Source organism: Botryllus schlosseri, chromosome 7, assembly GCF_051294905.1.
Source record: "Botryllus schlosseri isolate E-star chromosome 7, Bs_hap1, whole genome shotgun sequence".
Classification (NCBI taxonomy): domain Eukaryota; kingdom Metazoa; phylum Chordata; class Ascidiacea; order Stolidobranchia; family Styelidae; genus Botryllus; species Botryllus schlosseri.
The window spans coordinates 14,837,868-14,850,219 of NC_137242.1; the positions used below are offsets into that span (position 1 = coordinate 14,837,868).

Here is a 12,352-nt window from a genome sequence, read left to right on the forward strand (position 1 = left end):
CAATATTTGGATTGACTCGACTTGTACTCGAGTCATTACGCATGACTCGACCCAAGTCATTGACTCGGCTTATTTTATATGACTTGAAGATGAAGAAATTTGCGAATCATAATGGCTAGATCAACGCATCCGACGAATTCTGCCGGTATCGCTATTTGTCACCACTGCTTTCGTTGCACTTGTCTGATATCAGATATGCCGCCGTAAAAACAACAGAAAATGATACATAGTAGCAATGCATTGTACAATATCGTCCAGTGATGAAGAGGTAATAGATCCTCCGCAATTAAAGTACTCAAGACTTTTCAATTATGCAAGCAAACAATTGGATCAAAGTTCAATTAGAGCCAATGAAATGACTCAGATGGTGAAGAGATTGATAAGCTCATGTGTAGATTTGAAGGCGGTGATTCTTTGCATTTTTGAGGGACTAGAAAGAATGAGTATTCAATGCTCTTCAATGTGGTTCAAAAATGCTTGTCAATTCCTGCATCTAGTGCACTAGTGGAACGTGTATTCAGTAGATGTGGATTCATTCTGCGGCCATGCCGCTTTAACATATTTGAGGATCTCCTTTCCACATTAGTATTTTTGAGGTGTAACTCATTGATTTGATCTGATGTCGGTGAAAACACACAATGCCCCTCGTCCATTTGACGTTTTGTTAGGAATGTGCATTGTGCACGTGAGTAATAATGAATGGCTAATGTTGTGTGATGTTTGTACAATATGCCTGTTCTAAAATAACTTCTTTTTATTTTACTGGGTGGTTACATGATAAAATTGTTATGTTGCATAAAAGGAACACTGAATCTGGCTTAATTTGAAAAAAGTGGAATCAATGATGTGAGAGGAGAATATTTTGGATTTGAAAATAAATGGAATATTTTAGTGAGAAATTCTTTCATATAATATAATTACATAGTAGTAAGCCAACTATTTTTTCATATCCAGAACATTCTACTCTAATAACTTCACTTTTTCTAGTTGCAATTGAGCCAAATTTGCTATGAATCATATTTTTACACAATGTAACAATATCATAAGATAGCCGGTAAAATTCGAAAATCTCTATTTGTAATTAGTCTAAATTTTCTTTCATAGCATTGCTTTCTACTGGTTGGAATTGACCCAAATTTGATATTTTAGGCAATCTAGCAATTTTAAGAAGTAGTCGGAAAATTTGAAAAAATGTTTTTGAACAGCCCCATTGTACAATTATTTCTCCAATGCTGTAACTGCGATGTAGTCTGTAATGCAACTGGGAAAACCTATAGTATAATCAAAAGGTATCTGTTCTGTTGTCACTGCACAATGCACATAGTTGCATGCACGCTTTTACAGCATGCTGGCCTGTTGTAAATACCTCTACATAAACTTGCATCTATTGATTCTCTATCAACTAGTATCTTGACGTGAATTTGTTGGTTCTCTATCAGATAGTATGTAGACGTGAATTCATTGGTACTCTATCAGCTATTCGTGAGCTATCGTCGATGTGTTCATAATGAAAACTGAATGCTTGTATTGGTGATGTATCAGACTGACAAGAGAGATATTTGATTGTAAGTTCTAAGATTAGTAAAGTTATCTTTAGCATCGGTAAATGAGGCCAGGACCTGTCTGTTATCTGCCTAAATAAACACGTGCCAAGACTCTGATAGGGACAAAATGAGCATGTTTCGCAGACAGGGAATTCGATATCACCCAGGCAGGATTGAAAACATGAGTTGAACATGACTTCAATACTGTGACTTGGACTCGACTCGAGTCATAACACCATGACTCGGACTTGACCCTTTAAACGGTGACTCGGACTCGGACTCGAGTCTGTGATGAATTGAAAATGACTCGACTCGACTCGAGTCAAAACCACAAAAGTATGATTGACTCGTGACTCGGAACCATGTGACTTGGTTACAACCCTGACCGCAATACAATATTTCATTTCGCGTAAAATGTATGACCTATGTGATTCGACAACTGGGTTAGCGCGGTGTTGTTCTACTGATCGAGGTGTGAAAATTGTGCTATCGCAATGAAGTTGCGACTGTGAACAGCAGACTATTCTGTAGGTGCGAAACAGCGGTGTGAATAAGCCGAAAGTATTATTCAGGTAGCAATCAATAGCGAGGAAAGAGAACACGATCGGTCATTTGGTACGACTAAACTACGACATCATATATAATAATTTACGATCAAACTATTTCGCGCTGAATGGGATAGTGTAATATTCGATAGTAGCACGCGGTTGGCCGTGAAACAATTCAGCGCGCAGGTCATTCGAAATATAGGTCGCACGCACTGCTTAATCCTCACAACAAGCCACGTTTCCGTTTGTGCGGTTATTGTTGGTGACTCGTACATATTCAACACCGCGCGAGAGATGCCTATACTCGAAAGTTCGAATCACCGCCACGCCCATAAGAACACATGGTGAATCTGCAGAGACCCTGTAAGAATACATGAAAATACGACTCACCGCCGCAGCCTATACCTGAAAGTACGAATCACGACCCCGAGTTTTCAATACGAGTCACCGCCACAGCCTATACCCGAAAGTATGAATCACGACCCCGAGTTTTCAATACGAGTCACCGCCGCAGCCTATACCCAAAAGTACGAATCACGACCCCGAGTTTTCAATACGAGTCACCGCCGCAGCCTATACCCAAAAGTACGAATCACGGCCGCACCCATAAGAACCCATTACGACTCACCGCCGAGAGGGGGGTCTGAAAGTACGAGTGACCACCCCAGGTTTTCAGGCACATCACCGCCGCACCCATAAGCCACAATGACACACCACGACCGATCTACTATACTACTGTCGCGGGCCGGATTCAAACCTCCGGATCGCTCGTGGGCCAGACTAGTCAAATGATTCTAAAATGTTACCTCAAAACCCATGCCCTTCTTTTTCACTTGAATGCCTTATTACCAAGCCCATACAAGTGATATTATATTACATTATATTACTATAAAAGGGGTCCATTCTAGCAGCACCTTTATTTGCAGAGAGTGGAATATACAAAAGTAGGATGATTGGCTTGTTGAATACAGTTATAAATCCCTAAAACAGTGCCTCAAGTGACGACAAAAGTTTGCGTATATCTATTCTCCCATTATTTTAATCGTAATTCGGCATAGGCCCTATAGGTGGATATGCGTTGTGAGGAATACAAGAGATTCAACAGTAAATGCGGACGCTGGAATTTGGTTCAATTCTATACATGTAACCTACGTGTAACTGTTTTGCATTGGTGTTTGCGTTTCTGTGAAGAATAACTTTTTGCTCCATTTTCTCCCAAACCTCTGACCTCAGTGCGCACATTTTTCCTTTCTGGAATTGGGTGTCAATGTCACCATCTTGGTTCCTAATGGTGACTAGAGTGAAACCACAAGACCGCTGTTGGGTGGTTATAATGTGGCATATGAACCTACTCAACATTATAGGGCTGGGCACAATGATTCGAGTACTCAAATCTGAATCGAGTATTAATTTTAATGATTCGAGTCGAGTATAAAAATACCATTTTTTCGAGTAATTATATGCTGCTCGCAACTGAATGTGAATTTACTAATTAGAATTATAGTTTTGATACTATTTCCCACTGAGGAAGCCTTGAAACCTTGTTTGGACGTGCCGCAGCATACAAGACATAGGCAAAGCTACGAACGTTACCGGAAAAACACATTTCCGAAGTCATGATCATCCCACAACATTGTCGAGAAGTGCAATGAAATCGATGTGGTCGAAAAATTACGGAGTATCTTTAATGTGACTGATAACTGGCATTAATACTTCGTGGTGGCATAAAAGATACATATCTGGACTTTGACATAGTATATTCTGGTGTGAAGTCAGAATTGAATCACCAAGGTACTCGATTTTGCCCATTTGCTGTCTTGAGGGATTAATTGATGGACAAGGACATATTTTTTTACAAAAAATCTAAGCATTTGTTAGATATGTGCTGAATGAATACAATTTTTTACATTTTCTCAAAATTGCTTCGCGGGCCGGATGAAATCGTCTGGCGGGCCGTATGTTTGACACCCCTGATGTAGACTATAGTGATAAACAGCCACAAAATAACAGCACACTATATGTAGAAATTTGGTAGACTTATATTAATTCGAAGGGGATTTTCCAGCTCCATTTGTTGTCTTGAAAATCTGCTTCTTCGATTTGATATGACCGAGTGCCTAAAATCCATTTCCACAAAGATATAATGGTGGCGAATGTATTATTAACTCGTAACGCTTCCGACGACAGCCTTTGGTGTGAATATTTAATGAATATGTCACGTCCATCCTAGAGTCATTTCTATCTAGCATCTCATCTTGAAGTTATTTAGATGTTATATCACAGGAGAAAATGGATTTCGTGGCGAGGTTTCAATTCCTTGGGACAGATTCGGAAAAAATTCAGGAATTTATATTTCGAACGAATGTTTACAAATTTACTGAGACCGACAATTCCAAATCCGAAATGTTTGCCTGTTTGACCTTACTATATCCAACATTTCATTTTTCCATAAACCCCAACAAAACATATCTAAACAGCAATATGTTTGCATCAGCAGGTTATTGGCAATGTGACAATTAAAATGAGTTTGCACAGTCGGATATTTCATCTCTGACGACCATTTCAATGACGTTAGACCTAAAGTTTTAGCTATTATGAAGCGAAACAGGCCCATGCTTTTCTTAATTGAAAAATAAAATAAAAATTCGGTTGTCAATCATTTTACAAATTTAGAGGCTTCGCCGACCCCCTGAAAATGCTTCACGGACCCCCGGTTGAGAACCACTGTAATAGAGGAACGCCTTCGAGATACCAACGAGTTATAAGATGTTATAAGACCTTTTCACATGACATTTCGTTTCTGTCGCATCTTCACCAGTCGTACCTTACGAAAGGCACCAACCGTACTCTGATTATAATGACCACCACTTCAACATTCTATTTTACAGGCATAGGTATAGACCGAATGGCGAAAAGCGCTTTCCGGTGCATTTCCTATCGAACAGGATGGCTAAAGTAGCTGAGGTTCGAAAAAAAATCAACCCGCGGACTCTTTAATATCCAGTTAACCGGTCCAAGGATGGAATATCTATCATTCTAACAATAGCCGCGCGCGCAAAATGTATTAGAGTAAAATTCCGCATACATAGAGGCAAGCATAGAGTTACCTAAGCAAGCGTCTTATTGTGACGCCAATATATATCTGACCGCAGTGAAACTGTGATGCAATCACATATTTAAAAATATAACTAATCAGCTCCTAAAGTATTGCGGAATTTTAGTGTTCGGTAGAGCAATTTGACGACATATATGCTCGTGTGAACAGCGAGCCTTTTAAAAGTTAATGTCCTATACATAGCTCTACTGCTAAAAGAATGAATGAAACTATATCTAAGTCAGGGAGCGCCAACTCAAAAGGGGTCGCGGGCCACTTTTCAAAATTCGTAGAGGCCGCGGGCCGCAAGTCTTCAATGTCGAGATAAAATAGGAAATGCATAGTTTAACAGCCACGTTATGATAACTCTACCTACGTCATTACAACGCTGTTTTCTCTAACATGGGCGACGGGCATAGTTACCGCAAAAGGAATAATATTTTTATTGGCGACATACAAATAGCCTACAACAATAAATGATGATCATTGCTTTCATTCTATTTTGGACTATGAGCTCCGCACGATACCTGACAACACTCGTTAGCAACTATACAAAGCAGATGTGGCCAACCTTTTTGCTATTCACGGCCGCATTTCGATTACTTGTGTTGGCTACGGCCGCATTCTAATGCATATAGTCGTAATGAACTACTGGAGGCCAAACACCCACGTTAAACTGCCCATGTCCCTTGCCGGCGAACTCAGGACTAATCTATTTACTGATATCCAAAGGACACTACTATATTAAAATCGAAAATCCACTCGAATTGAACCGCGCCGAGCGCTAAGAAAATTTCAAGAATAATTCAAACCTCTCATTAATTAGGGAGTCGATTCGTAAATTTAATTTGCCTATTGACGGCCACCAACACATCTTAATCGACATGAGTGTCGACGGCCGCATAATTTTCCTTCTACTGTCGCAGATTGGTCACCCCAGGACTAAAGAATCGATATTGGGGTTAGCTAGACATGGTACTTGCTGGAAAACTATCTCTCCGTAAAGCTTGGTGGTTTGGAAGCCCGAAGTCGTTTTCTAAGCGTCTCGGTCTTGGCAAGTCAAGGCAATTTGCCCAAATGCCCATTCATATCGGCGAATTCTTCTTCCATGGAATGATTTTACCATCGCCGATGCCGTATCAGCTAGTGACGAATAGTGATATTGGGAACGGGAGAATAGCTTACTTTGAACAACAACAACAATATGTTTCAACTGAAATCAATTTCAGCATTTCCAAATGCTTTCCCTAGCGTTCTTCCGAAATTTCAAAATCAGGTCGCGGGCCGCATGGTGGTGACCCCTGATCTAAGTAATATATCTAATTGTGTAAAGCCCGCACACGAAGTACCTGTTATGTTACCTACGAAAAAAATGACCAGCTCCTTCGCAACGTGAACGGAAAGTTGTACTATGACCATTGCGAGATTTATAAATATTGTTGCAATCTTCGATACGATGCATGTATTTGTAGGTAATCAACAAGCTGGGAACGCTATTGCAGTCGATGTACGGCGCTGATACGACCGCAAAAAGCAGTATTATGGAAAAACTTATGTTGGATATCGGGCGGAATTCCAATATTGAAAATATTACCGCTTTTGACGTGAATCTGGAGAACTTTGATCACAAGTCGAAAGAATATTGGGAATTTCTCGGCAAAAAAGCTGGGGTTGTCGAAAATATATTATATGATATAAATATAAAGACAATTGGTGGGCTGTACTCTAAAATAGCTCTTAAGTTCATCAGTCTCGAATCATGCGCACGTCTGGCACTCATAGCTGGCAAGTCCTGTAGTTCCGATGAATCACGTAAAAGAGGCACCGTATTCACTGGCAACGAAAACCGTCAAGTCAACGCGTCGTATTGGTATCAAAAGAGTGAAAAATCCATCGTTCAAGTGATGGACACTTTGAACAGCCCTTATGGCGGCATACACGATCAGGATGAAATCGCCAAGCCACCACTATTCGAAGTCGTAAATCTGAAATCGGCTTTGGAAGCTATCGTCGAAATCGTATATCAAGGAGAAGGCGGCTCTTCGTGTTCCCCGTTGGTGCCGGAACCGGATATATACGCAGACTCGGTCGGTCGGGATGAAGGTTACGAACTGTCACATTATTATCGTTTTCGGGAGATAGTGTACGGTAGGAAACTTGTGAAAACAACGCATGATAGTTCCAACAAATTCACCTGCATCGACGAATCTGCAGAGGCAAATTGTACCTCGAATCGCCATCGGTTTTGTTACGCCGGAGAACCGATACCGTTTTATGAAGACGGCGTATGGCCGATGCTGTTCAACCCTAGGAAAACCGACTACGTTAAAGGATCAAAGGCCCGTGAGCTGAACGACCAATTCAACTTGCAGTACACAAGGCTGCTTTTCTGCCTCCAGATTGCCTTTGGTGGAAAACCGGAGGCAATGAAGGGATGTATGTCGACGATGTACAATTTGAAAATAACGGGAAAGCGGTTAGCTCAAACGCCGGTGCATAATTCGAAACTAGCGCAGGCGGGTGTCACGGGAGCGCCGACTTGGAATTTTGCAAGAGAGAAATATTATAGGGCGGGAATTCCAGTCATAACCTATATGTAATTGTCAATTCTGGACCGCATTTAAACTTATCTTACCGCTCCCAATAAGACGTTGTCATTAACGAAAGAATACTTATATTTTTCCGTGTACTAAAATAGGGTTTGCTTACCTGATCTTGGCCAGTGGTTCTTACCAAGGGTTAAACGAACCCCAAATGTTCGCTGAACAATACATGGGGTTTCGGCAGAGGTCAAGACACACCCCCGACTCTAACAGCAATGGTTTCTCTGACCTGGATTAGATATCCCATGTATTATTCTTGCATTGTCATAAAATGATATTTCAATTGTTCCTTTAACGCTGTGAACGAGCTTCCTATAGCAAGAAATACATATGTAATGTGATATATTGTCGTTTTTGAAACTGAGCGAAAGTTTAGGGCCTGTGAAAAACTTGCATATAAGTGTACGCGTTCGCCGGATCAGTAGTCTCTAGTGTAGTGGTTTCCAGCGCATCGAGTGCGACCCAAACTTAGTCACCTGTGTTCAGACATATTTGTATTAGAGGAGGAAAACAACAATAAAAAGTATTTCAGAACTTGAAAATATACACACCATGGTTAGGGCAAGTTTTTGCATCTTTTTTACAACTTCCCACAGCTTCCTAAATACTCATAAGTTATGTAGTATGGCGTTTTAAGTTGTTTGGAAGATTCTTATATTGCAAGTTTTCCTCATTTTTTCATGTAACTTTATCGATTTTTATACAACTTTTTGCAAGTAGTTTTTGATTTTTTTGCAACCAACTTTTTACTGGAAATATTTGGCACTATATGTAAATAGATCGCTTGATTATTTCACTGTCGTTTACATTTGAGGTCCTTTCTTATTTGACGTACATTCAGGCCGGACCGCCGAAAATAATATTTTCACTGGGTCAACTTTTTCAGGCTACTGATTTTGTTGAAGTCGCCAACATTTAATATTGCTACAGTGCCTTGGGTACGAAACGATTCGAGCATATCATATCCTAATAATTTCAAGGAACTTGTCCATAAAAGCAGCTTTTTAGAGCAACTTTTCTGAAAATTAAATGCAAGTTTTACTGCAACTTTGGTGAAAAATAAGTGCAACTTTCAACGGCGGATTTGAATGCAACAAAAACTTGCCTTGGTATGCCGAGATTCTTGTTGAGATCGGTATTTTATTGAGATTGGTACTTCAAAACATTTTGCATCCAGCGCACGAAAAGACACGTTCAACTCACCTCAACTCTCGTAATTCAAGAGGCAATCAATGAGGTCATTTGTGATTTGGCTACTTCGGTAATCTCAGAAATGGACGAATGTACCATTGTGTGCCGCCAATATCATGGGGATATTGATTTCGTTCTGAAAACATTGCGCGGATCGTAATCCACAAGCCCTAATAAATTGAATATAAAGCTACTGTTCTGAATCGAATTGATTGTTCTCAAGGCGGTCACGTATAGGTGAGCCGCAGATGCACAGTGCATATAAACAGGCCGGTTTATCACTCTAATAGTGCTACTCGTGACACATAACTCAGGCCCCAGTTATATTGGAAATGTAGGTCATAAGATGTCTCCGATCCAAATTTATTTTTGAATGGGACGCCTTAAAATCGTGTAGGGAACCACTGCTTTAGCGGATATGATTTTAGACTGCTTCCAATGTAACTAAAAGGTTTTTCAAGCACAAATATAATTACTTTAGTACGCATTGGATTTGTTAAGTAGAAAGCAGTTCTGGGATAAGTTTTCATCCGTTTTCCGAGTTAAATTTCCATGACAATCCTACAAAATGGCCAGAATAGGACACCTATTCGCATCGTCATTGGCCATTAATTATTTTGTGTTAGCTGCGATGGAACAATATAGGTACATCTTTCAATTCGAATGTAACCACCTTCGATACACTAATGAATGTATGCGACGCCTCGGCTAAATCTACACTTTGACACTACTTATTAGAATGCTTGGAAATCTCTTGCTTTCTACTTCTGCTAAAAGCAGCTTTGACATGTTTTCAAAGAAGATACTTCTACTCGTATTTGAATTTGGCAACCGCTGCGTCCACTAAATAGGTATATTGGGAATTTCCGCTTGTATATAGTTTTTTAATGACTGTGAGTCTGAAGGCTATGCATGGTTCTGGATTTTAAAATAGCATGGACTCGTGAAGTATGTTTGCGCTCTGATCTCAAATTTACGTTAACGCTGTGAAAACGTTATTGGTAGAGTCATTTTCTCCTCCTCCTGTCTACGCCTGATTCACTGCATTTTATTTGTCCATTAGCCGGTCGTTCTCTGGGCTGTTTTGTAAAGACGCCGTAAGAACAGCGACACGGCGGAGAAGAAACCAATTAAGTTAAACTGAAAATACTTCGCAACGTGCTACGGCTGAGACTAGAACCAAATGTGGTGGACAAACCGACTACGGCAACTCCATATAAAACAGGTCTTCTTAACCTGCGGTTCATGGACCCCTTGTGGTTCGCCAACTGGTTATTGTCCAGTCCATTGTCCATGTATGGCCGATGTTGAAACTATAACTATTACTTTGTAAAAGTACATTGTCGTGGTTAGGCTACGCAGATTTTTGGGATGTCCTTAATTTTTGATCCTCGTCGACGGCAAAATTTTACTGGGACTACGTAACAATGGTTGGTCAACGCAATCATATAAAATATGGGTCTGCGCTATAGAAATTTGAGGAGTTCATTGAGGGGTTCATTTTACCGCAACTAATATACTTTGAAAGAGCAAATTTGATGTATACAATAGAAGACGAAATGGCTTTGTAAGGTCCGCAACCTTCTGAGTCTGTAACACTATAGTGGAGTCATCGTATACATATTTGCAACATATCCTTTGAACACTATAGGGAACTGCCATACCGCGATTTAGCATTGGTGTTTACGCAGCTGTAAATAACTACGTTGTGGTCTATTTTCCTTGGAGTTTTAAACGAGTGAACTTCCTTACCTATCGCAATTCGGTGTCAATGTCATAGACTTGTTAATCGACGCGTATAAATGTCATCCCACACAATGGTTCGTATTTCGTATTGTACGGAATGATTATACATCTGTAATGCATGTTTTGAACGAATGTTTGATTAATGCCACGTGGGAGACAGGATTGATCCCTGTGACAAGCCGAGTGCGACCACCGTGAAATACATATAATACAAGGGTGGACGACTGGACGTGGACAACTATTTTCCCCCGCGGGCTAAATGAAAATCAGAAACTACAACGGCGGGCCGAGTCAAAAATCGTAACTAAATTCTGCGGCGTATTAATTGTATTTTTAAATTGAAAGCAGTGAATTGCATTGTTAATGCATTCTGCTCAGTGGATGCTTTGTATAGGCAATGAGAAAGTGGCGGCTAATCAACAATTTATTCGCCGTCAACATTAAAAACAATGGTAGACATGATACATTTTGAACTCTTTTTTAGCCCACTTGCACGTTTTTCTCTTAAGATTATAAATTAGATTTAGGTTATACTACAAATCTTGTCTTGGTCGCTGCCTCCGGAGCAGTGTGCACTATTGACTTTAAAGAGCTTCTTGGAGGTACAGAACTTCAGTATACGATTGAATAGTATATTCATATTGAAATGAAACCCGTGGGCTTTGTGATAGCTTGGCGAAGTGTCGCCTTGTGCACAGCTGAGTCCAGTAAAAATATGTAGTGCTCCTATTCTTTTTGGAATTTTGGCTATAGGCCATCACCTTTTTTATTTAGCTTGTCCGTCGGTTAATCGTTTATGGGTGATGATGACTGCTAATCACGAGCACTGATCGACTTGTTTTACGAATTAGGTATTTGGGAACGTATCGCGTAAAATTTGAAGCATGTAAATGTGAGAATGGCAACAAAGAAGGTTTGAAGTGATCTGTATGGAAACAGTGGCTCCTTGTGACCTCAATTGTTACGGCACACTTTGCTACATTGACAATATCTTGAATTTGGATTACTCCGTAGGACTTACGTACGTAGGCTACGTAATCGCGACAAATAAATTACCAGGTTTAATCGCAAACTGTTCTGTCCACCGAGCCGCGACACAAATATCCTTATGTAAAACCAATCTCATTATCAACACTTGCCCAAGCAGTCTCCTGACCTCACGCCATGACTAATTCACCATACACGGGGCCTAGTAACTATACCCCGATGTTTTGCTAATTGTAATGCTTTTGCCTGTACAATGAACATGAACTCATTACGTGAACTATTCTAATACAGTTATTCTGTAAGTTTTGATCGGAATCTAACGAAACATTCGACGGGAATAGCTGACAGGCCATCGTCTACTTTTATAGGTCTTCGCACGAATTCCAGACACCGCGTTGATTGTATCCACGAGTTATCGATCATACAACGCTATTCGCCAGATATGAGTTGCGGAGCGCCGTCGTTAGGCAGCATTGGCAGCCATCCTTAGCAGTATGATATTCCTTCCTTGCCTGGATTTGCATCTTCGAGAAGCAATATCATTTATACTATCGTACCTTTCGCAACACCGAAGTAAGAACGATTAATTCATTTAAGTTCGTTTAGTCATCGACAGCCTTTATCTGAAGATTAGCGTAC

General features: G+C 40.3%; 1 protein-coding gene across 1 annotated transcript in view; it reads left to right on the forward strand.

Annotated features, from left to right (window-relative positions):
• LOC145442395 (uncharacterized) overlaps nucleotides 1-8,132 on the forward strand; it is a 38,697-nt gene extending 30,565 nt beyond the window's left edge. Inside the window, exon 7 of the mRNA XM_080320299.1 lies at nucleotides 6,659-8,132. Coding sequence (XP_080176425.1) covers nucleotides 6,659-7,786 — 1,128 coding nt within the window. The 3' untranslated portion in view covers nucleotides 7,787-8,132. The remainder of the gene's footprint in view (nucleotides 1-6,658) is intronic.
• Nucleotides 8,133-12,352: the final 4,220 nt, after the last annotated feature.